Below are 26,250 nucleotides of genomic sequence, written 5' to 3'. Positions count from 1 at the left end.
ATAGCTCTATGTTTAGCTTTAATACCAAATCCCCTGCTTACATATTTAGCAGACATGTTGGTGCTCCAGCAGATCAACCTGAACCCTCTTTACTAGTTTGTGTGCCTATTCTATAGTTCTGTGTGCTTTGCTTCTCATGGGTCACCCCTGTGACCTTCAAAGAGCTATCTTGGGCTGCTGGGGCCACTTCACCAGGATTTGTGTTCTTAATAAATTAAATACAAGATCTAGTGTCAGGTCTCATAACTACTATTTTTGAAGTAGTGATGAACATTCATGAGGCCTCTGAAGCACCAGTAACCTTATATAAAATGTCTATGATTTCCATTGGGGACAGATTCCCAGGTCTTGCCAACACTACTATGGTATATTATCTGTATTCATAGTGGAAGGAAATACTGAATTCTGCTTAGTATTTAGTGAAAACAAAGATGCAGTTTTTTCCCATACAAATTAACAAACTCCTTAAGTCTTTCTAAGTGCTTTTTGATGGGTTTGGGGTTTGAGGGACCTCATGTCAGGAGCCCCCATCTCACTGGAGGTCTCTGTAGGAGACATGGGGCCTGAGAGAGGTTAGAAAAGTAGAGATGCTCTTCAGGTAGAACACAAACAGTCCTCTTCCTGAGCTGGTGTATGGTATGATAGTTAGGAGCACAGATTTGAGAGGCCAGTCACCTGGGCTCAAATCCTGCCTCCTCCACTTACTAGCTATGTGACCTGACCACGTTACTGAACTTGGTTCCCATCTGTGAGTGTAGATTAAGCCCAGTGCCCCATACTGCAGCCATTGAGAGGCTCAACGGAGAATGCATACACATGACACCCAGTGAGGCCCATGTTGGCATTGGCCCAGCTATATAAACCTGTCCCAGAACCTTCCTTTAATGTACATGAGGGGGAAGTGGCAGTTATTACTCCATTATCTTGAGAAACTGACAACTAATTAAGCATTCTTTCCCCACTGAAACATTTCTTCGGTGATGGTAAATCTCTCATTCACAAGGCTCCAAAACAGTGACCCCAACCAACATGGTAACCTCCAGGAACAGTAATCAGACTTCGGCCTCATTTGAGCATCATGAAGATTATTTTCAAGTGACATAATTATAGGGTTTATGCTAATGGAGTAAGTACATTAACATGTACTCATTTCCTTTAGTGTCTGAGTTTCTGCAATAAAAACCTTTTCAGTTGGCAATAGTTTTCGAAGACCTGCAGAATGCCAACTAACAAAATGACCATGTAGTGGGAGGAACTAAGGGAAGGATTCCGCTATATACTAATGGAAGACAGCTGTTTCTACAAGTGGCCCATCTTGATTTTAAACTGCATTACATTTCTTCCACAGTCTTCCTTAACCAACTTCCCTCTTGTTTTAAACTGGGCTCTCCCAGAAAGAGACCCTGAGATAAGGCATGTCAGTGGTCATTTGCGGATGGAGGGAAACATCAGTAGAGGAGGAAGTGAGACAGAGAAGGAAAATTGCTAGTAAAAGGTATTTGCTCAAGATTTCAACACTGTGAACACTGGAGCTTAATTCAGTGGGGGATCCAGTAAGATAGTGTGGATAACCCTCTAGGGAGCAAGGGAGTTGAGTACTCATGCACCAACTCCCGTTGGCCATTGTTTGAGAGCTCAAAGGAACAGTGATGCTCTGGCACTTCTTCACTGCTTTGTGAAAGGTTAAATCAAAAGTCTTCAAACAAATGGAGCATATTCTGACATTTGAAAGGCAGTAGAATGCGCTAAATTAATAAGCCGTAAAGACTATGATAGAACCAGGGACACCCGTAACCACCTGCTACATTCCTCTTCCCTGCCATTACTTCCAGCCAGATTATCTTGTTCAGAACCCTAGTCTGGCTGCAAGGCTCAGTGTTTGTCTCTTTAGTCACTAGATATGGATACGGTGAGTGTTTACAGTCAAATGATGTCTGTAATGGCAGCAGAACCTGAGACTAGGTGCATTAGCCAGTCCAAGCATGGCATCATGGTACCATTGGATATGGAGCCCATAACACAGGGAAATGATTTAAAAGAAATAACCATTTTTAAAGTCTAATCACATATGATCACTTGAAACTATAAAGAAGAAAAAAAGAAGGGAAAAGAGGATATTTTTTGGTTATTATTCAAGCCACAATCCCTGGGATATTTAGAAGAATTTTCCAGCAAGGCCATAGTTCTATAGATCTTCCCTAGGGATTGCCTCTCCAGTACCATCTTCATTGAAATTAAAGACAAACTGATGTGAGTGCAGATGATGTAGTAAAAGGAAATTGTCTGTGAAAACCACTGACTAGAGATGCCACATAAACCAGTGAGATTAATGTCATGCTGTTCAGGTAAATTTGTCCTGACAATTCAGAAGGCCTTCTGTATATCAACATTTCAGCTAGGGCCTTTTCAGCTCCATTAAGCTGCAGGCCACAACAATTTTCTGTTACTTTGGGTATTTTTCAGTTTAACTACTGTTACCAAAGTTTTCTAGTTTTATTAGTCCCCATCAACCACTGAAATTGCCTGATGGGATAGTAGTTATCTTTTAGAATCCCAGTTTAATAGCCTCTTTCTCTGTGAACACTTCTCTAATCTCCTTCACTACTTGGCCAAGCAGAATTAATCTTCTGTGCCCTGTATCAGTGAGAGGCACATAACTGCAAGTGCAGAAACCCCAGCTAATGGCAACAGAGACAACAAGAAGGGATTCATTTTCTCACATAATAATAAGTACAGAGAGAGTAATGGTTTCTGGCATTAGATCAGCTGGTGAATGGCATCCTCAGGGCTCTGCCACCCTTGGCATATTGGTGTGTATCTTCATGCTGGCTGTCTCATGGTCATACAATGGCTACTGCCATTCCAGACATCACATCCTAGTTCAAAGCAGGAAGAAAGGGTGACTTTAGTTGGATCTGCTCCTTATTCTCATTGGCCAAAACTATGTTACATGGCCATGACTAGTTTCAGGGATACTAGAAAAGTGGAGCATATTGCACCCCCCCCCAAAAAAAAAAACCAGAAAGTCTGTTTTCTTGGAAGTGACTTCCCATTATTGCTGTTTTCAGGGTGGCTCTTGGCTATATCTGTTACATAGTGCCAAAATAATGCTGTGTAACAGATGGTCTCAAAACCTCAGTGACATACAATAATAAACACTTATTTAGCTGCTGGGTCTTTAGAAATTAACTGAACCAGCATCAGATGGGCTCGCCCCTGTCTAGGCATTAGCTAGCTGTCAACTGATTCCTGACAGCCTCAGTTAGGACACCAGGGGTGACTTGACTCTTTTCTGTTGTCTCCAGCAAAATAACTGGAGCACATCCTCATGATATTGTCCTTGTTACATGAGGTACTTTACTGTGTTGAAACCCCCTTGTTCATTTATTTTCATTTATTCCCCACAACAGACTCATATGATAAGTGGAGAGCATAGTGTCATTGGTCTCGTGTTGAAGGCTCAGCAAGGTAAGGAGAGTTGCTCAAGATTATGCAGTTTGAAAGTGTCAAGTCCAGGATTGGATGTGATGTCCTTTACTCTTCGTGGGCTTCCCCCAAGGCTCAAGGCTGCCTCTCTTTCAGCAGTTTCTATGCCAATTAGTGCTACTCAGGCATTTTTCTAATGGCTTCTAAAAGTAACAGCAGCTACTCTGTGAGCCACAATCTCTTTGGAATCCATTCACCTTGTATAAATGGGGCCTCTGTTCTGTGCAAGCCTTCCCTGAGATGATGTGGATATGAATGTATGAAGAGCAGACCTGCTGCCCTTCCAGAGAATGGAGGTCAGGTACATGGACATAAAACATGTCTCATGGTCTAGGCAGCACATGATCAATGCTAAAGTACAGATTCCTATGCCATGGAAAGTCCCAAGGGAAGAGGAGTCCCTGTGGTCATGAGGCTGGAGTTGTAGCTCACATAGACCTCAACCCTCCTCTCCAGACACCTCTTACTCAACATGTCTAGAATGTGCCCTACATTTGCTTCTTCTGTTTGCTATAGCTCAGCCACCAGCTCAGATTCTAGGGAGCGTTGAAGCACATTTGAATTCTCCCAGGGTATTGGGCCAGCTTCAGCACTTTTGAGGTTTATATCTGTCTTGCATTTTTGTAGTGCACCTTGTAAAAGTAATAAGATTTAAAAAGAACATCACCCAATAATTCCACTATGATGGAAGTGCCACACACACCCTAGGCTCAGTTGGAAGTTGCTCTGTCCAGCAGAGGCTTCGTGACCATGGCGGAACAAACTTTTACCCAGGACACTTTGTTATGTCTGGGGGAAGGAAGGTGACTGCCTCTCTAGTGGAGACCAGCAGCTAAACCTTCATTCCTCATGTCTTTTATTGAGGAGGGTACATGCGAGAGATACAAGGCTAAAATTCATAAATTGTCTATTGTATTCAGGTGTTTGACAGTAACAGATAACATACACTAATTCGGGAGTCACACTGACTGATTTAGTCAAGGTCAATAAAACATTTGGACCAGGTGCAGGGTTTCATATAGTCCCTGCTAAAGATAGCTTACACTGCATTACTGATAAGAAAAGCAGAGCAAGTTTTAAAGCACAATGAGCTTAACAAGTGCTCTTTGATCTAATTCCCATGGCAACCCTCTTAGTGGTTGACAGTTATGTTTTGCACACAGCCTTATGTTGAGACTTAGAGACAAGTGCGGCCAGGACGCTGGCAGCTCGTCATGCTCAGGCCGGGTCTACAATTCCCTAAACCATGACGAGTGGTTTCCCACATCTCCCCCTTTTTTGTTTTTTGTAATGTCTAAAGCAGATAGGCCTATGAAACTTGCTACTTGTTTTTCTCTAATACGATCATGGGTAAATAACTTGTAGACACATTGGAGGACACAGAGTATAGTAATGATCAATAAAAATTTGGCTGCTTCCATTATTCAAATACATAAATTTAGACCTTGAAACCAGATTTTAGGGTTAAGCCATTGAAGGTTATTATTTAGTGTTTGAAACACTTTTTGTTCAGCAAGCTGCTTAATGTCCGTAAATTGCTGATGAAGTTCAAATTCCAGCCAATCAATTTGGCCTTTTAGGCTGGTGTGAAAGGTATCCTATAGATAATGTATTGTCAGCCTAAGAATGCTGACTAGAGTTCTATTTACAGGGGGTAACATATAGTCTTAAGAATCCAGGGTTGCAGGCAAGCTGTTGTCAGGTGATCAGGGCATCTTGTCATTCCCCCAGTCACAGTATGGCTGATTTCATGGCTGAGAGTTGGGCCAGGATTTCCTGATTAATACGAGTTTGTAGCAGGACATCATAGGGACGTCTGTTGTTTAGTCAGCAGCTGTTTAGGGCCTTGAGTTTCCCAGGTCTTCAGTAAGATATAGTTCTCTGGTTGGAGTGAATCTAGGAGATTGTCAGGCGAATAGATAAACCTGTAATGAGTAAACTTGTACAAAATGGTTAACTTATATAATAACTTACAAACCAGACTTTGAGTCTAAGACTGTGGAGACACCCAGTTGCCGGGCCTTTGTTGAAATGATAGCATTTTTGATGACATTATAAACCTGTGAATTTTTGCATGTAAAGCAGCGACAAACCTATTTCTGTAATTAAAAGGTTAAACAGTGGCAACTACATTATGGGAGGGTGTTGGGAGTATAGAGTGCCCCCTTTTCCTGCTTTGAAGCTAGAGAAAGAGAAACAATTTTATTTTGGTGATTACTGCATTTAGAGACCTTGGAAGTTTTCAGAGGCTAGAGAAGGCAGGGGAAACAGCAAGCTTGGCACAGCTTGTTCTTGGAACTGTAGCTTCTAGGTTTAAAATTTATGGTGTTTTAAAGGCTTATATGCTTACTTTTCCTTCTTATTCTTTTTTACTTTCACCTCTATTCTTGAGTTACCTACTCGAATGTCCTTTCTTTCTATGTCATACACAATCTCCTTTCTTTATGCCTTCTTTTTCCTTCCTTTTTCATTACTTTATCTTTTCTTTCCTTTCCCCTATACAATCCCTTTTCAATTACACAGTCTATCTATGACATACTTGGACTTTCTGCAACATACACAATTCTTTTGACCCAACATTCCACAAAAAACACAATAAAAATTTTAAAACTTAAGTCTAATTAGGTTGCTAGATTAGTTAGATTCTATGAGGAGGACTCTATATTCCTCCTTTTTTGTTTTCTGTAAAGTTTAAAGGTTTTAGTTAATTGCACCTGCAAAGAGGCAGCTATTAAAATTTCATGCATATGACAAATCCCACAAGGGCGGGTCCTTATCTTTCCCTGCTCCTTCTTCTTGACCGTGGGATTCCCCGTCTGTGTCTGATTTCTCCGGAACTCAAAGTTTCTGTGTATAAAGAGGAGCTAAAGCTGTTCTAATTATGCTTCAAGTTAATAAATTTTGAGATCCAATAGGAGTTCCGTTTTCCTGAAACGACTTCAATTTTTCCCCAACCTTTTCCCAAACCTGTTAATGTAATATGCCCTTGTCTGGAAACCAGGGGCAATATTTCTTAACAGTTTGTAGTAATTTAATTAAGTGTTTTCTCTTAATTTTACATCCTGCCCCTTTTACCAGTTGCTGTAGCAACCGAGAATAAATCTTTTGTTCTTTAGATAACTCTGACCCCATTCTTTCCTGGGAAGTGGGTCCTTTTTTGTTGGTTTTGATTTTTCCCCTTCTCTGTCTCTCATTCAAAGCAAACTAGTAATTGCCCTGACTCTAACTGGGGATTAATTAGTATAGTGGGTCAAAGTGTGCTGCTTGTGAGGAGGGCTCGCAAGGGTGTCACGTCTTGGTCATCCCAACCTCTCTTACATGTCTTGGTTTCTCTCCCAGCTGTCTAAAACAACTGGAAGGGCTCGGAGTGCTGAATGACCAGTTCTTATTTTTTACATCCCCAGACAAGCCAAGAATGATATTACTGTTAAGGAAATTTATATGAGGCCCCTACACATCTCGGGGGATGACCCCAGACACCTCTGCTACGTCCCAACTCATGTAGGGACACCCGAGAATTCAGCCCAGAGGGAGGAAATGCCTCTTATCTTCAGAGCTCGGTCATCACCAGAGACCTCATATAAATCCTATTTCTGGCCTAAAGCTTTTCTAGTTCTGATAAAATCCTAAATTGGTGGGAAATGCCATGGGGTTGGACAGTGAGTGCTTGTGACTGTGTTCCTGATGTTGCACAGACTTTGACTTGCGCTGCAGGTGCCTAGTGCTCTAACCTGGCCAGATATGGCGGAGGTGCCACACACACCCTAGGCTCGGTTGGAAGTTGCTCTGTCCAGCAGAGGCTTCATGACCACGACAGAACAAACTTTTACCCAGGACACTTTGTTATGTCTGGGGGAAGGAAGGTAACCGCCTCTCTAGTGGAGACCAGCAGCCAAACCTTCATTCCTCATGTCTTTTATTGAGGAGGATACATACAAGAGATACAAGGTTAAAATTCATAAATTGTCTATTGTATTCAGGCGTTTGACAGTAAAAGATAACATACACTAATTCGGGAGTCACACTGACTGATTTAGTCAAGGTCTATAGAACATTCGGACCAGGTGCAGGGTTCCATATACTCCCTGCTAAAGATAGCTTACCCTACATTACAGATAAGGAAAGCAAAGCAAGTTTTAAAGCACAATGAGCTTAACAAGCACTCTTTGATCTAATTCCCATGGCAACCCTCTGAGTGGTTGACAGTTATGTTTTGTACACAGCCTTATGTTGAGACTTAGAGACAAGTGCGGCCAGGATGCTGGCAGCTCGTCATGCTCAGGCCAGGTCTACAATTCCCTAAACCACGAGAAGTGGTTGCCCACACTCCACATCTGGAAATGTATGCTAGAAATGGGAAAGAACATATGTTTAAAGATTTCTATTGCAGCAATGTTCATGTTCTGTTCATTTATAGAGGAAAATAGGGAGTCACTAAAAATAAAGAGGTAGCTGAGCACATTCATATGTTTATGCAGATGGTGTATTTGTATGTGAGCATGCAATCAAAATAAAACTTTTAATAATAATAAAAATTAATAATAAAGAACATCGATGGCTCTTACTGGCAGTCCCCCAAATTGTCTTGGATTCTGAAATCATCCCTCCCTCAGTGTGGTTGGGGAAGACAGCTTTTTAGTAGGCAATCTAAAAATAGAGGGTGGCAATTAGATGGTGAATCAGAAATGACTTCTGTATGAGGAGGCAGCCGGACTCCTTGGGAAGGCTTGGAGAGAGCCCTGGGTTCAAATCCAAGCCCTACAAGTTGCTAGCCAAATGTCCTTGGACAATATGCTACACTCCCTGATTCATCTGGGAAATGGGACCAGTAACTCTCTGCCTCCCACAAGAACTGAGAGAATTAAATGAGACTGTTTCTATAAGCATGGTTGAATTCCTGACCCAACAAATAGTGGCACATATCATCATCATCATCAACCTCAATGATAATATTCTTTTGGAAATATAGGAATGGTCAAATTAATACAAAAATGCTTCATTCACTGAAATATTTGGGCCAGTTGTAATTACAGTACCATAAATACCAGTAAGTTCTCTGCATTTTTTTCCCTCTGCATCTTAAAGTTTGACTCTGTACATTTGGTTTTGTTGGTGGTGGTGTTGTTCTTGTTCTTGTTTTGTTGGTAATAGTATACCTCTTTTTAGAGCAGTTTTAGGCTCACAATAAAATTGAGCAGAAAATACAGTTTCCTTATCTCTCCTGTCCCCCTTCCACACACACAGTCTCCACCCCTGATCAGTATCTTCTTCAGTTTTGTTTGTGTTTGCAGTGGGAACCTGATTTCCGGTGGGTAACATGGTAGAGAGTTAAAGTCGAGTTTCTTGTAAGCTAAGTGGCAGGCCTGTCCTCAGATACCAGGAGATGGAAAGGAGCCCCCTCACCAGGTGGGCACCTTCAGGTGTCCAGAGGTAGTTGCCACAAGGTGTTTGATTTTGAGTGGGAGTCCCCACCTTATACTGCTTTGTGCACAAGAACTAGTGTCGCTTTCTTCTTTTTTTAATTTTATTTTTCAATTACAGTTGAGAGTCAATATTGTTTTATATTTGTCTCAGGTGTACAACATAGTGGTTAAACAATCATATACTTTACAAAGTGATTCTCCTGGTATTTCAAGCACTCCCCTGGCACTGTACATAGTTATTATGAGTAGATAAAATGTGGTGGTACATATTTACAATGAACTATTACTTGGCCATAAAAAAAGCATACCATTTGCAAAAGCATGGATGGACCTAGAGGATATTACACTATATGAAATAAGTAAGACAGAAAAAGACAAATTATGATTTCATTTATGCATAATCTAAATAACAAAATGAATGAACAAAACAAACTGAAACAGACTCAAAGATGCAGAGATCAAAATGATGGTTGCAAGAAGGGAGGGGAGTTGGGGGCTGAGTGAAAAAGGCAAAAAGATTAAAAAGTACAAATTGGTAGTTACAAAACAGACACAAGGATGTAAAGTACAGTATAGGAAATATAGTCAACTCATGCAACTCTACACCCAAAAAACAAAAATCCAATTTAAAAATAGGAGGAAAACCTGTGTAGACACTTCTCTGAAGACAACATACAAACTGCCAATAGACATATGAAAATATGCCCAACATCACTAATTATCATAGAAATGAAAATTAAAATCACAATGAGATTTCATCTCACACCTGTCAAAATTGCTATCATCAATAAATCAACAATAAATAAATCTCTACATCCTGGTAAAGATGTGAAGAATAGGGAGCCCTCGTGCACTGCTGGTGAGATTGCAAATTGGTGGAGATTCCTTTAAAAAATTAAAAATGAAACCTCCTTATTACCCAGAAATCCCACTTCAGGGTATATAGTCAAAGAAATTGAAAACACTGATTTAAAAAGATATATGCATCCCTATGTTCATTGAAGCATTATTTATGATAGCCAAAATATGAAAGCAATCCAAGTGCCCATCAGTAGACAAGTGGATAATGTGACTTTCAATAGCCGTCAGCCTTGAATGCACAGAGAGTCCAGCAGATCTAGTTACTTCTCATTCCAGTCCAAGTGTTGATATTGCAGTGTGTTAGATGGAGCTTCTTGCCTCAAAACAGGGTCAATGTGTAATATTGGAATGTAGTCTTGAAGAGATGGTTTATGGACTTCCAAGCATCATTGGCTGTTTCAGTGAGTTGAGTATGTCAGCCATGGGCAGCTTATTTAGTCTTGATTAATATGAAAGTGTTCAATTCTGTATTTCAATTACTGCATTTGACTGTCCTTTCAAAGATCATAATAAAGTCTGCTTATCATTGGATCAGGCAAGTCGTTACACAAAAGAAGGCTTGAGTCCATTGCAATTTGGGAATATGTATTCTGACTCTACAAAGCTATAAAACACAGCATTATTTTTTTAACTGACATTTGCAAAAAAAAACCCAAAAGGCAAATAATTTTGTACAGATTATGAACAAACCAATAAATAGAAAGTTATTTTTAAGACTTCTCTGCATGCCAGGCTTCCCAGGCCCCTCAGAGAGTAGAAAATGTAAGACAGAGTTGCTACCTCTCCAGTATCCCACTGCCTACAAAAATCACATAAGAAATTAAAATTCAAGGTAGAAAAATCAGAAAACATGGATAAAATACAGGTGAAGTCACACCAACCAAGGGAGAAACTATTTTTATTTATGGCTTTGCAAACTTTTATATGTAAATACACTTATGTAAGTGTGTGTGTGTGTGTGTGTATGCATTCTTATATATAATTTAGCAAAAAATATTTTTTACACACTATTTTATAATACTTTCCATTTAGCAATGTAGTGTAAATGCCTTTCCTTGTCACTAAATATGAATTTACATAATTTCTTTTAACAGTATTTCATTGAATGGTGAATTATAAGTTTATATAACCCTTCACCTATGGTATATTTTGTTAATTTTTAATAATTTATTATAGTCAGAAGTTTGAAAAGAACATCCCTTGTGCACATGTTTTTGTGCACTTTCTGATATTTCCACAGACGCGGGTGTTAAGAAGTACTTTGGAATCTTACAGCCTGGTCGATAAGACAACACGTACATGTGAAAAAGAAAACAAGTACATAAAGAGAGGAGGGGTGTCTAAATTAGTTCAACAGTCAAGAAGAGTCAAAGGCTAGAGAGAAAATATCATGCTTGGGTTGTTACATGAAGCTTCATGAAGGAGAGTTGTAAGTGATAGAAGTTTAACTCAAATCAGCAAAGTATAAAAGGTGTATTATCAGCTCATGAAATTGTAAGTCCACTTTGGTTTCAGACTGAGCTGTGTCCAGAGTTCACAAAGTGTCATTGGGCATCTGTGTGTGTGTTCCATCTCTTGGTGAACTGCATTCTCAGGTGAGCTATTTATCTATGGCAGCTGCCTCCAGCAGCTCCAGACTCGGGTGGTATTTATACATCATAAGGAGAAAACCCCTCTCTCTCAGCTTCTCTGTTAATCCCTTGCAGACCTTTTGCTCACCCACCATTGTGTGAAAGGAAATGGGTATTCTGATGGCTAGGCTGAGTCATGTGCCTATGCCCTATGGTGAGGGAGGTAGGCAATGTGTGATTGAAGGTGTTTCCCATGGAACAATTCTCAAAAGGAAAAAATGCTGGATGATGAAAAAAATGAGAGGATGCTGGAATTTGAAGGATGAGCAACCACATCCATTAGATGCTTTGGGCTGTAAGTAACAGGGAAATTCCAAATCAAACTGGCCTGTTTGTCCATATGTTATGTTATGAAGTCTGGAGGCAGAGTGGACTCTAGCATGTGATCAGTGGTTCAGTGATGTTAAATTGGCTGATGGTTGACTTCACCTCAAAACAGAGTTCCCTCAATATGGCTACCAATGGTAATCAGGACTCCCAGCCTCTTTGTCCAGAGCCAGCACTTGATGGTGAGAAACAGCTCCCTCTGTCAAGAACTATAAAGCCTTTCCTGCCATCTGATTGAACCAGCTTGGGTCATGTGCCACCCCTGAACCAATAGCAGTCCCTGGGGACTACTACACACTGATTGGCCAATCTGTATCTATTCAGGGAGAAAAGGTCAGGGTTACCAGTTACCATCCACATGGGTTATGGTAGATATTTGAATGAAACCGAGGTTCCATTAGAAGGACTAGAGGATGGACACTGGATGGTCAACCAACAATGGAATCCAAGTAAGATTTCATTAGTTAGAAACGAAACATGGAATTGGATAAGGTGTAGAAGTTATTTATGGCCTGGTAATAGCTGACCAAAAATGTGGAAGCAAGATTACAGAGGCTGTCCTGCAGGGAAGATGAGAGTGAACAAGTTTATTTGGAAATATTCATTTATTTATTGCACATATATTTATTGAGTACCTAGCATGCACCAAGCCCTGTGATGAGTGCTGAGTATAAATAAGATAGATATAGTTCATATTCACATGGACTTCTACTGGGGGAGACAGAGAGCAAACAAATTAATTTCACATATAATGTCAAGAAAAACAAAGCACAGTTGAGGGTGGGAACAGAGATAAATGGGACGGAGGAGAATCCAAGGCCTCTTGCATAGATTGACATTGATCCAAGGTCTTGAAGGATATGAAGTCAGCCAAGGTAATCTTGGGAGAATGTGTTCCCAGTAGAGGGAACCAAAAGTGCAAAGGCTATGGGACAGGCATCCATGGTATATTTGCAGAACAAGGAGGTGGAGATGGTAGGCAATAATGTCAGAAAGGAGGAATGAGATCACGTAGGACATCACAGGCATTGCAAATATTTTGTTCTTACCCTGAGTAAGATGTTGAATTCATGATGACAGAAGATGTTATTGAAACAGAGAGTAGCCAGCCCCTCAGCCTGTGGCTCTACCCTGACTCTGAATTTAATCACTTCTCTTCTCCTCTCTTCCAGGCCATGTACATGTTCTACGCACTGGCCATTGTGTGTGATGACTTCTTCGTCCCTTCCTTGGAAAAGATCTGTGAGGTATGTGCCTTGATCCTCAGCATGTCTGAGATGGGCACTGGTACTGCCCCAGCCTACTCCACCAAGGTCCTGAGGAGTCCTCTATGCAACTTGGGATAGGAACTAGGCATCAGCATCTTTCAGAGCGATGGGCAATATTAGCACAAAATCTCCATCAATCTGCTTAGATTTTCAAGACAACCATCCATACATAGACACACATGGCCAGCTCTCCCTGTTACATTTGGTTGTATTTCATGGTGTTTTGTGTTCTGCTTCCAATTTTCTTTTCCTCTTTTAAATTCTACTCTTCCTTTCTCCTTGACACTTCCTGCATCTTCCTCTCCTCTATTCCCTCCTGCTTCTGTAACCCTCCCTTGGTGATTCATGGGGTCCTTGTAGAGTGAGAAATCTTCAACCACACACATCTGTCACCCTTCCTCTGTTTATGTATGGAAATGCTCCAAGAAGAGGTCTTAAAGGCAAGAAGATGAAAGAACTGGCCACAGAGACAAGGAAACAGACTTCAAAATCCATCCAGTGACACCAGGCTGAATACCAAGTTAAATCCCTTTCACCAGAAAATATTCAGCATATATATAACTTTTTCATTCTTTTTCTTCTTTCACCTCATTGTCTACTTTGAAATGTAGTTTCTTTTAACCAGAAGCTTTCTATTTTATTTTATTTTATTTTTAATTCAGAATCCCTTTATAGAAGGGCTCTCTCCCAGATACACCTTCCATGTGGAACTCCAGTTTCTTTATGTAGTTCTCAAACTTTGTCTTCCCTCTCCTTTCCTTCCTTCCTTGCTTCCCCTAAGCATCAGAATTCACTAGGTCTTGGGGGCCAGCAGAGACCAGCAGTTTCATTTTCAGTAAGTTTTCAGGTGCTACTGAGGCTACTGGTCTGAAACCACACTTTGAGAACTACTAACTTAATCAGTTCCTTCTACATCCTGGAAGTCTGTTAGTGTTGTGTACTTAAAAATAAAAAAATCATTTCACAATAACCTTAGAGAGGCCCTGGCAGTGTGTTCCTTATACAGTGGAAGTAGGCACAAGAAGGAGTGAGGTGGTATCTGAGGTGGACAGTGGACAGATGTGGAAGTCCTTTGTTCAAAGTGTGTTAACCTGAGAACAGGGCCACCTCATGTGGAAGATGAAGACGTTCTGAAACCCTTGTAATTGGGGTCATTTGCAATCTCTGAAATGTCACCACTTGGTGGTTTACTTTTTATGCAAAGCACACTACTCTTTCTTTTCTACACAACTTTTAAAAAATAGCAAAGACACTGTTTTAGAAATGTACATATTGGGTTGTCCAAAAGTCTGTTACATTTTTACTCTATGATGGTTCTAGTAGTTCTTAGTTGTCTTTAACTTCATTAGAAACAATTTTGTTAGATTGTATTATAACAGCTGTCATATCAGCGTGCATTTAAAAAAATTTATCAGAATTGGTGAATTTTTGTTTAGACATTTTAATATTGAAGGTGGAAGAAAATAAGCAACATTGTAGGCACATTAGGCTTTTTTATTTCAAGAAAGATAAAAATGCAATTTAAATGCAAAAAAGTGACTTGTGCAGTATATGGAGAAGGTGCTTTGACTGATCGAATATGTCAAAAGTGGTTTGTGAGAGTCTGGGAAGATGGCGGTGGAGTAGGTAGCAGTTGTCTGCTTGCTCCCATCGCGGAAGAACTAGGGGTATAAACATGGAGAAGAGTAAGTGAGTGCGGATTTCAGATAGGGCAAGTAGGGAAGGGAGTGTGGGAGTGGTGTGAAAGAGGGCAGAAAGTTCACCCATGCTCTCAAAATGGAGCCGCTGGGCCCCCCCAGCCCAGAGCCTCTGCTGCACCACGCCCAAAGGGGGCAGCTGCAGACCAGCCCATTAGCTGGGATTACCTTAGAAACTTCCCCCTGCCATAGGCGCAATGTCCCAGAGGGAGTCATCAAGAAGCTTTCATTGAAACAGCTGGAGGTCTGGGAAGACAGTGAACAGCCTGGACTGTGAGAAACTGTATGAACTGAGTCTGGTGGGGACTCCCTTGGCTGGCAAACCTGGACTGGCAACCCTGCACCCCAGGTGGACACTCGCATCAAGGTTCCACCAAACAAAAAAATGGAACTGAGAGGGGCCCATACAGGAAAGCTGCAGCATAAATGCAGACTCGGTAGGGACCCCAGACAGGCAAGCAGTACACACAGGCACACAATAAGGCACTGCCAGCCAAGGACGCAGGACAGTGCTGCAACTTTCAGGCAACACAGAGACTTTTTTTGGAGAAAGAGCAGAGACAAGACCGAAGGCTGGGCAGGGACTGGGGACTTGCGCACTGGCTTGCCAGCAGAACAGCATTGCTAGACAAGCCTGAGGATTGCTGGAGGGTGCCGCAGGACAAGTGAGGAGAGACCCAAATCAGTGCGGCTCACGGCAGGGAGCAGCGGCAGGCCCACGAATGAAAATATAGCAGCCCCAGAATCCAGCTAGATCCCCTCACAGCCAGCCAGCCAGAAAAGAAGATTTGAAACCCATAGAATTTTGACCAGGGGCAGATCAAGGAAAAGAAGGAGAGCCCCAAAGGTTGTATTGGAGAAAAAAAATCTTTCTTTAATCTGTTTTCTACCTTCTCTCCCTCCTATTCTTCTTTAATTTTTGTTTGTTTGTTTTTCTGTTTTGTTTATCCTCCCTCTCGCACTAAATATATAGCATAAAAGTATTATATAAACCTAATACTATACACTTCCACTTTCTCACTTCATTCTGCATTCTTCACTCCCTTTTTCAACATAGACTGTAAATACTACTTACTGTCTCACATAGCTTTGACCCTATGTGCTTCTACTATTATTCTACCATCTTCCCTCTCAAAAATCATCTCTCTATCAGTTAAAACAACTCTTATCCATTTTTCATATAGTGTAATAGTCTTAACCTCTTTACATCTATATTAATAGTGGCTCATTTGCTAATGATAGTGTGATTATGGATGGGGGGTATTTGGAGGGTGTGAGTTTCTTGCCTGGGTTGTGTGTTTATGTTTTAACAGCATCTCCAAAAAAGAACTCAAGACAAGGTGGTCAGAGTGACTCTCAATCAACTAGCCAGAGGGAAGTCTCCACAAAGAGTAAATGAAATATAACAAGACAGCTTAAACAAATGACATAAAGGGCATCCCACAAGCATCAAGCTCTGGAGATCAAAAAGACTGCACCACTGAATCCCCCAGGTCTCCTATACAGAATCTCATATCACAAAAGTGGGAAATCAAAGAAGACAAATACAAGAAACAAAAACAAACAAGAAGCATCCAACATGGGGAGACACAGAAACAACCTTTCAATGAAAGGAAAAGAAGAATACCCAGAAAGAGTGATAGATGGAACAGACATAAATGAACTATCAGACATGGAATTCAAAAGAATGGTTATAAAGAAGCTCAATGAACTTGACAAACTCAAAGAAAACTACAACAAACTCCAGGGGAATTAGAAGCAACTCCAGGGAAACTAGGAAGAACTCCAGGAAAGCTACAAGAAACTTACTGAGAACTACACCAGCATAAAAAAGTACATAGAAACTATCAATAAAAACCAGGAAGAAACAAAGAATACAATTTCTGAACTGTAGAAGACAGTAGAATCAATCAAAAGCAGGCTAAACGAAGCAGAGGAAAATGTAGGAAAAAATTTCCAGACAATACAGAAAAAAAAAAATTGAAAAAGAATGAAGAGGGTTTAAGAGAATTGCAGGACAACATGAGATGTAACAACATTAGAATTATAGGGATACAAGAAGGAGAAGAAGAGGAGCAATGGATAGAAAACATGATTGAAAGAGTAATAAAAGAAAAATTTTCTAACTTGATGAGAGAAAAAGTCATGCAAGTCCAGGAAGCACAGAGGGTCCCAATGAAGATGAACCCAAAAAGGCCCACGCCAAGGCACATGATAATTGAAATGGCAACATTCAAAGACAAAGAGAGAATCCTAAAGGCAGCAAGAGAAAGACAGCAAATAACATACAAGGGAGCTTCAATAAGACCATCAACAGATTTCTCAACAGAAACACTACAAGCCAGAAGGGAATGGCAAAAAATATTTCAGGCAATGAAAAAGAAAGACTACTCTACCCAGCAAGGCTCTTCTTCAAAATGGAAGGTGAAATAAGGAGTTTCCCAGACAAAGGAAGACTGAAAGAATACATATCCACCAAACCAGCATTGCAAGAGATGCTAAAGGGAATGCTTTAAGAAAAAAAAAGAGAGAGAGAGAGGAAGAGGAACACAGGTACAAAGGGAAAGAAATAAATACCTGTCAATAATAACCTTATATGTAAGTGGATTAAATGCTCCAATCAAAAAACATAGAGTAGCAGAATGGATATGAAAACATGACCCACATATATGCTGCCTACAAGAGACACACCTCAAAACAAAGATTCACACAGACTGAAAGTGAAGGGATGGAAAAAAAAAAGTAGTAAATGGACATAAAAAAAGCTGGGATAGCAATACTTATATCAGACAAAACAGATCTGAGAGCAAAGGCCAAAAAAGAGACAAAGAAGGACATTTCATAATACTTAAGGGAATAATTCATCTAGAAGATATAACCCTGGTAAACATATATGCACCCAAAGAGTAACATTGAAATATATAAGAAAAATACTAGAAGACTACAAGAAGGATATCAACAGCAACAAACTCATAGTAGGGAACTTTAACACCCCATTATCAACGATAGACAGATCTTTGAAGCAAAGAAACACCAAAGTTATTGAGGCATTGAACAACACTCTAGATCAAATGGACTTAGTTGATATATATAGAACTTTTCACCTCAAAGAAGCAAAATATATTCTTTTCAAATGCACATGGGACATTTTCAAAGATAGACCACATGGTAGGACACAAAACAAACCTCAACAAATTCAAGAAAATTGAAATTATATCAAGCATCTTCTCAGATCACAATGCCTTGAAACTAGAAACCAACCTCAAGGAAAAAACTCAAAGACATTCAAACACATGGAGAATGAATAACATGCTATTAAATAATGAATGGGTTAACAACAACATCAATGAAGAAATCAAGAAGTTTCTGGAAACTAATAATGAACACACAACAACCCAAAACCTATGGGACACAGCAAAATCAGTCCAGAGAGAAAAGTTCATAGCAATGCAGGCCTACCTGAAAAGGATAGAAGAATCTCAAATAAGAAATAAAACCCTACAGCTACAAGAACTAGAGGAACAACAACAATCAAAGCCCAGAGCAAGTAGAAAGAAGGAAATCATAAGATAAGAGCAGAATTAAATGACATAGAGACTAAACAAACAATTCAAAACATCAACAAGAGTAGGAACTGGTTCTTTGAAAAGATAAAGAAAATCAACAAGCCTTTAGCCAGGCTCATCAAGAAAAAAATATAGAAGACCCAAATAAACAAAATCTGAAATGAAAGAGGAGAAATCAAGACTGATATCAAAGAAGTACAAAGACTAGTAAGAAATTACTATAAACAACTGTAAGAAACATGACAACCTAAATGAAATGGACAAATTTCTAGAAACATATAATCTTCCAAAACTGAATCAAGAGGAAGTAGGAAGCCTGAACAGACCGATAACAAAGAGTAAAATTGAAACAGTAATCAAAAAACTCCCAGCACACAAAAGCCCTGGAAGAGATGGCTTTATGGGTGAAGTTAACAAAACATTTAGGGAAGAACTAATGCCTACCCTTCTCAAACTATCCAAAAAAATCCAAGAAGAGGGAAAACTCCCAACTCTTTCTATGAAGCCAGTATTACTCTAATTCCAAAACCAGGTCAAAACACAACAAAGAAAGAAAACTACAGGCCAATATCGCTGATGAAAAGAGATGCTAAAATCCTCAACAAAATATTGGCAAACAGGATCCAGCAACACATTAAAAAGATCATACACCACGATCAAGTGGGATTCATCAGAGGGATGCAAGGATGGTTTAATATTTGTAAATTAATATGTGTAATACACCATATACACAAAATGAAAGACAAAAACCACATGATCATATCAATAGATGCTGAAAAGGCATTTGATAAAGTACAACACCCATTTATGATGAAAATACTCAGCAAAATGGGAATAGAGGGAGCATACCTCAACATAATACAGGCCATATATGAGAAACCCAAAGCCAATGTCATACTCAAAGGACAAAAAATGAAAGCATTCCTGAGATCAGGAATAAGACAAGGATGTCCACTCTCTCCACTCCTATTCAATGTAGTGTTGGAAGTTCTAGCCAGAGCAATTGACAAGAAAGAGAAATAAAAGGCATCCAAATTGGAAAAGAGGAAGTAAAACTGTCATTATTTGCAGAAGACATGGTAGTGTACATAGAAAACCCTATCGACTCCACTAATAAACTACTCAACATAATAAGTGAATTTGGCAAAACAGCAGGGTACAAAGTCAATATTGAGAAATTGAAGGCATTTCTGTACACTAACAATAAAATGTCAGAGATAGAAACAAAAAAAAATCCCACTTACTATACCAACAAGAAAAATAAGGTTCCTAGGAATAAACTTAACCAAAGAAATGAAAGACCTGTACTCAGAAAACCACATATAGACTGCCGGCCAAGATGGAGGCTTAGACAGACACGCTCGGTCTCCCTCTACAACTAGAGAGGAATACAACTACTTCAAAACAAAAGATAACTAGAAATTCCAGAAAATAAAACTACACGGAAGCCCAACGTATGAAGTTATAAACCAGTGGCGCCATTTGGGCAGGTAGGAAGAGCGAAAGTGGGTGGTGCTGTTTGCGGTCGCACCAGGGACAGCAGCAGGGAGAACAATCCCAGCGGCAGGGAGAACAATCCTGGCTGCAGTCGAACCCCGGCAGCTTGCAACCCCAACGCTGGGGAAAGCAGCCACCACATCATCTTGAACAGTGAGGCCCAGAGGGTGGGAGGACGGATCCCGGTCTCCTAGCAGAATAACTGTGTGAATCCATCTTGTACCACCGCCCCCACAAAAAGCACCACAGCGCTGCGAAATAGGTTGCGGATAGGCGCCGGTCGCTGGGTTGTGACCACAAAGCACCACAGCACGGCGAAAAAGGTTGCTGGACCACCGCCGGTCGCTGGGTTGTGATGACAAAGGGCCACAGCGCGGCGAAAAAGGTTGCAGATTGCCGCCGGTCACTGGGTCGTGACGAGTACACAGGCACTGCCCCCTATAGCCGGCCCAAGAAAACAAAACGCATCTGTCAAAATGAGGCAGACAACTATAGAAATCCCGGTGGCGCAGCTCACCAGGCAACAGATGAAGAACCTGACAGATGAACAAATAAGAAACCTGTCAGAGGCTCAGTTCAGGGCCATTGTTATCACGTGGCTTACAGGATTAACGAAAGATCTGGAAAAAGATGAGAAAGAATCGAAAAACACTCATACTGAAAGGAACAAAACCACATATGAGACAGATGGTGAGGAAATAAAATCCAGAGTTCAAATCAACAAACCAGAACACAGAGAAGGAACAGTCAACCAGTGCAGAGAGAAAAAACGGGAAGCAAGGAAAATGATGAGAGGATCAGAAACCTCTGGGACAGCTATAAAAGGCCCAACATAAGAATCATTGGTTTGCCAGAGGGCGAAGAAGATGAACTAGAAATTGAAAAATTAAGTGAAAATATAATAAAGCAGAACTTCCCAAACTTGGGGAAGGAAATAGACTTACAGGTCCAGGAAGCACAGAGAGTTCCAAAACAACTGGACCCAGGGAGAACCACTACAAGACATTATAATCAAAATGTCAAAAGTTAAAGATAAAGAAAGAATCTTAAAAGCAGCAAGAGAGAAGAAAATAATCATGTACAAAGGGGTCCCAATTAGACTATCAGCTGACTTCTCAAGGGAGACCCTGCAGGCAAGAAGGGACTGGCAAGAAATATTCAAAGTAATGAAAAGCAAAAACCTACAACCACGAATACTCTATCCAGCAAAAATGTCATTCAGAATAGAAGGGCAGAGAAAGTGTTTCCAGGACAAAACAAAACTGAAAGAGTTCATTAGATCCAAACCACTGTTATATGAGATGTTAAAGGGACTGGTTTAGAAAAAGGAGCATCAAAACTATGAAATCTAAAATGAAAACTGCATCACAAGAAACAACAACAGAAGCTAGAGAATTGTAACAAAGGCAAACTAAACAGGCAACGAGAGTGGAAAAAGAACTGTAGGTATGGGGAACATATTGGGGGGAGGTCAGCAGGGAGGGGGAAGGGGGAGAGGGAGGGAGATGATATAGGAATTAAGGATCATGGTAGGAGGGAATGGAATAGACAGAGAGAGGTTGAGAAGAACTATATGCACAACTAATGGACATGGTCTAAAAGGGGGGGACAACTGGAGGGAGGGGGGCCACCGGGTGGAGGGGAGAAGAGGGAACGGAAATTGGGACAAATATAACATTATAATCAATAAAACACATTAATAAAAAAAAAAGAAAACCACATATCTCTGAAGAAAGAAATGAAGGAAAATACAAATAAATGGAAGCAAATTCCATGTTCATGGATGGGAAGAATCAACATCATTAAAATGTCCATACTACCCAAAGCAATTTACAGATTCAATGACATCCCTATTAAAATACCAATGACATCTTTCACAGGCCTAGAACAAATACTTCAAAAATTTATATGGAGCCAAAAAAGACCCCAAATAGCCACAGCAATCTGGAGACAGAAGAATACAGCAGGAGGAATCACAATACTTGACATCAAACTATACTACAAAGCCACTGTGATCAAGACAGCCTGGTACTGGCAAAAAAACAGACAACTAGATCAATGGAACAGAATAGAGAGCCCAGAAATAAATTCAGGTTTATATGGTCAACTAATATTTGACAAAGGGGGAAGGGACATAAAATGCAGTGAAAATAGCCTCTTCAACAAATGGTGTTAGGAGAACTGGATAGGGACATGCAAAAAAATAAAACTAGACCACCAACTTACACCATATACCAGAATAAACTCAAGATGGATCAAAGACTTAAATGTAAGCCGTAGCACCGTAAAAGTCCTAGAGGAAAACATAGGCAGGAAAATTTCAGATATCTCACATAGCAATATTTTCACTGATACATCTCCTAAGGCAAGGGAAATAAAGGAAAGAATAAACAAATGGCACTACCTCAAACTAAAGAATTTCTGCTCAGCAAAAGAAAACTTCAGCAAGATGAAAAGGGAACCAACCATATGGGGAAATATATTTGCCAATGATACCTCAGACAAAGGATTGATCTCTAAAATATATAAAGAACTTACACATCTCAACACGAAGAAGACAAAGAGCCCAAATAAAAAATGGGCAAAGGACTTGAACAAACACTTCTCCAGGGAGGATACACAGAGGGTCCATAGACATATGAAAGAATGCTCAACATCACTAGCCATCAAAGAGATGCAAATAAAAACCACAATGGGATACCACTTTACACCAGTCAGAATAGCCATTATCAACAAAAATGTGTCTCTTATTTTATGGAAAAAGAGTAACAAACATTTTTGCACAACCTAATACAATCGTCAGGATGTGTACTATTTTTTGAGGAAACTGTAGAACCTGCAAGCACACCCAAAGGAAGCAAGATGAAATACATCTTGGTCCTTCCTATTTAAGAGCTGTAGGGTGCAGTGCAGCTCCTGAGTGATTCCACAATGGGGCTAGATGAAGTGCAGGGACACAAAAGTGCAGAAAGGAAAAGGGGAGGAAGAGGTCATTCATCGAGGGGGTCAAGAAAAGTCTTTCGCAGGGGCTGGATTGGAGCATCCCTGGGAGGGAGGGTCTCAGCATTTCAAAGAATGATATTTTTTAGCAGAGAAGAGTCTGAGACATAGAACCAATCGGGGAACCCAGCGCTGGAATTGGCATACAGTGGGCCTGGAGAATGGCAGCTTAGGGTATGAGGAGTTGTTTAGTGCCCAGGAGGGAGCTGGGAAGGCTTTAGACAACTATGTTCTGGTAGATAGAAGGAGTTTAGAAGCACGAAGACCCATTGATGTTGATTCTAAGCATCTGGTGATATGTTGCCAGGCAGAGGTGAATTAGGAATGAAAGAGGAGGGGAAAGAATGAGATATGGATGAACAAGCCAACTGAGTGGGTGAAGGAGAGAAATGAACTGGAGATGATCCCAAGGTGTGGACTCCAGAACTAATGCCCCATTGGGAGCCTGAGCTGGAGAAGACACAGCAATGCAAGGCTCACAGCTCAGGGTATGTCTTGGCAAACCACCCAAGGAGTGTGAGCTCTGCCTTAGGTGACCTTCCCTGCTCCTGGTGAGACAGGCTGCCAGGGTGCCTTCAAAACAACACATTTGAACTTGAGGTATCAGCACCTCCATCATAGGATCTCCTCAGAACTCCATGTGAAGTTTGGCTGTTCACTTGAGAGTGAGGAACCCCAGGATTCCAGATCAAAATACTTCCTGAGGGGTCCTGCCACAGACTGTTGCTGCTCAGTAGAGCCGGTAGCCTACACCAAGGCCATGCTGCCCTTTTATGGCTGAGCAAGGAAGTGCAGTAGCTGGTGCCACTGGGAAGAGGGTCCTTCAAGAGGAGCATCTCTTAGCTGGAATGCCAGGAGGAACTGGCTATTTACTGACTATCAGCAGCCCACTTTCTGAGTCATGATTGAAAGCAGAAAAGCTAAACATGCTAACCATGTTCTAATGTGTATTTGTCTTGTCTTCTTGCAGCACCTCTGGATTAACAAATAGGGTGACCTGGAGAGTTTTTTGTGTAGAATATCTTGGCAAGCTGATGCCTCTTTACTTTCCACTCACTCCTTACTTTCCCTACCCCAGACTTTCAAGATTGCATTGAGGATGAGCAGTGGGTTTCAGAAGGGTGACCCTTCCCCTTCCCCAAGGCCTCCACAGTCTCTTACAATCAAGGCTCAAAAGCTGATTATCTTGAGCCTAATTTAGCCTGAGAGTGGCATGGTATTGAAAAATTCAGGATATTGTGCATTTTAAAAATGTGGATTTTTGGCATCTCTTAAGAAGTAAGGATATTTGAATGGAAGGAAACTAGATTTTAGGTGGTAGGCACACCGTATAGAGTATATAGATGTTATATTTAAATATCATCGTCGTCGGCAGCCGTCCGTCTCGAGAGACGATGGTGTAGCTTCTTAAGAGTCTATCTGCACCGCCGAGAATGGCTGTGCAGTCCGACTCGGGAGTGACACGGTATCTGTCTCCTCCCGTGTTGAATCGACATCTTGCGATGACACTGGAGTGTCCTCTCCAGTGAAGCTGAAGCTACAGAGCCTGGGCAGGGTGATATGGAGGGTCTGCTGTTGCCCATGCAGCAGACCCCCCCTCTCTTCGCAGCTGAAGGGTCCAAGGGAAAGACGGAGTCAATACAGCTTGGTTTCAGGTGCGCCACAGGAGTTGCCGGTGTTGACTACAACGTCAAACCGCCTTAGGGACTCCGGCTCCGGATTTTCTGTCGGGGTTTACTCCCTTAGCCTTTCCCCTGAAGAGGTATGCCGCAAGGCAACGGAGGTTTTTTGGAGTCAGAGTTTTCCTTCTCTGATGTGCCCTGACTGGAAGATCGAACCAGCGACACTTAGCTCACAGGCCGACGCTCAATCCACTGAGCCAAACCAGCCAGGGGATATTTAAATATAAACACCTGAAATTTATATAATGTTGTTATTAACCAATGTCACCCCAATAAATTTAATTTAAGAATAAAGATATTTGGCAGCTCAGTGGGAACTGAGTGGTGCTGACTTTAGAAAGGAGGGAAATACCCACTTCACTCCTCCCTGTTATCTACACGGCCCCTGGGGACATTGGGGTTTGGGACACCTAGATCATTCAGCTCTCTCCCTGCTCCTGCTCCTCAAGGAGGACAATGAGAGGAGTTGTGGCCCAGTAAGGGAGTTCAGTCAGCAGTGGCTGAACTCTGGAAAGAGGTGGAGGAAGGACCCAACTTGAGACCTAGGAGTCACAGGGTCCCCAGGAAGAATTCTACTCACCTGTGCTTTGTCCTTGCTTCTCCATAGCGCCTGCACCTCAGTGAAGATGTAGCTGGGGCCACGTTCATGGCAGCGGGCAGTTCGGCCCCAGAGCTATTCACATCTGTCATAGGTAGGTGATGACCTGGAGATGTCTCAGCCCTGCCTTCTCTAAAGGACAAAGACTCTGTGGTTGTTTTTAATTATTATTTTATTAAAGTAATGCTTTTACTTTCATGAACATTTCCCAGACCCAATGCCAATGCTGCTGTGGGAGAGTGTCCCCAGTGCAGATTAGAAAGCTCCCTCCAATCCTCAACTGTTTTCTGTAGATTCTCTGTGAACAGTCTAACACTGAAGAAAGCTCCTCTGCACACACCTTGGAATACAACCAGCCACAACGGTCAGGCTGATGTTGGGTCTATGTTTCAGGTGTCTTCATCACCAAGGGCGACGTGGGAGTTGGGACCATTGTGGGCTCAGCAGTGTTTAATATCCTGTGCATCATCGGAGTCTGTGGGCTGTTTGCTGGGCAGGTAAGAGTTATGACAGAAGATGGGGTCTGTGGAGGGGTGGCGTGGAGGTGAGGCAGAGGCTGGTCTGGCAGGAGCACAAGCAGCATGAAGTCAGTGGTCTTTGGCAGTGATGACGTGGGGTCTCACATCCCAGAAGACTGGTCCAACTGGACCTGGAAATTCTCAGTCACCATCCTTTGGTCTCTGTGTTCATGGAACATAGAGTGCTCAGGCCCACATAAGATATTAATCAGCCTGAAGATGTGTGCCATAAATCTGAAGGTGTTACACTCATTTTGATATTATTGATCTGAATTGGAAGATCTAAAACAATTTTAGGTATGGTTTTGCCTCAATGGAAATAAAATAAATAAGAGAGGGAGAGAGGAAGACAGGAAATGCCGCAGCTCTTTTTTTCTGCTAAAAACAATTTACATTCATTACTGTTTAGGACCCCTGTCTTTCTTTACAGCCATCAAACATTTTATTTACATGTTCACTTTAGCTTACTTTGGGGGTCATGAGGGGCTTTGCATGCCTGCATTTTATCTAGTCCACTGCCAGGAGGTGTCACAGGGTCTTTATCCTTTAGGAACTCTGGTGTGTATTTTGGAAAGTCTTTGAAGGACACCCTGAAGTCACCAAAGTGTGAGGTTTTTCAGTATCCATGACACTGCAGTGGTAAACAGGGCTTTGTAGGCATCCTGCCAACTCTTATGTCCTAGTTTCTTGGCAGGA

The 26,250-nt window shown here is 41.2% G+C and overlaps 1 protein-coding gene across 1 annotated transcript in view; it reads left to right on the top strand.

Moving 5' to 3' along the window:
* The window catches only part of SLC24A3 (solute carrier family 24 member 3), a 610,095-nt gene that overhangs the window by 437,029 nt on the left and 146,816 nt on the right, over nt 1-26,250 (top strand). The window contains exons 4-6 of the mRNA XM_090285998.1: nt 12,901-12,975; nt 25,046-25,130; nt 25,430-25,533. Of these exons, the coding sequence (XP_090142124.1) occupies nt 12,901-12,975; nt 25,046-25,130; nt 25,430-25,533 (264 nt within the window). The remainder of the gene's footprint in view (nt 1-12,900; nt 12,976-25,045; nt 25,131-25,429; nt 25,534-26,250) is intronic.

Source organism: Furipterus horrens, unplaced genomic scaffold (assembly GCF_987537825.1).
Source record: "Furipterus horrens unplaced genomic scaffold, mFurHor1.1.pri manual_scaffold_8, whole genome shotgun sequence".
In the NCBI taxonomy this organism is placed as follows: Eukaryota; Metazoa; Chordata; class Mammalia; order Chiroptera; family Furipteridae; genus Furipterus; species Furipterus horrens.
Note: the sequence above shows the minus strand (reverse complement) of the source record. Positions and strands in the feature narration are given on the sequence as shown.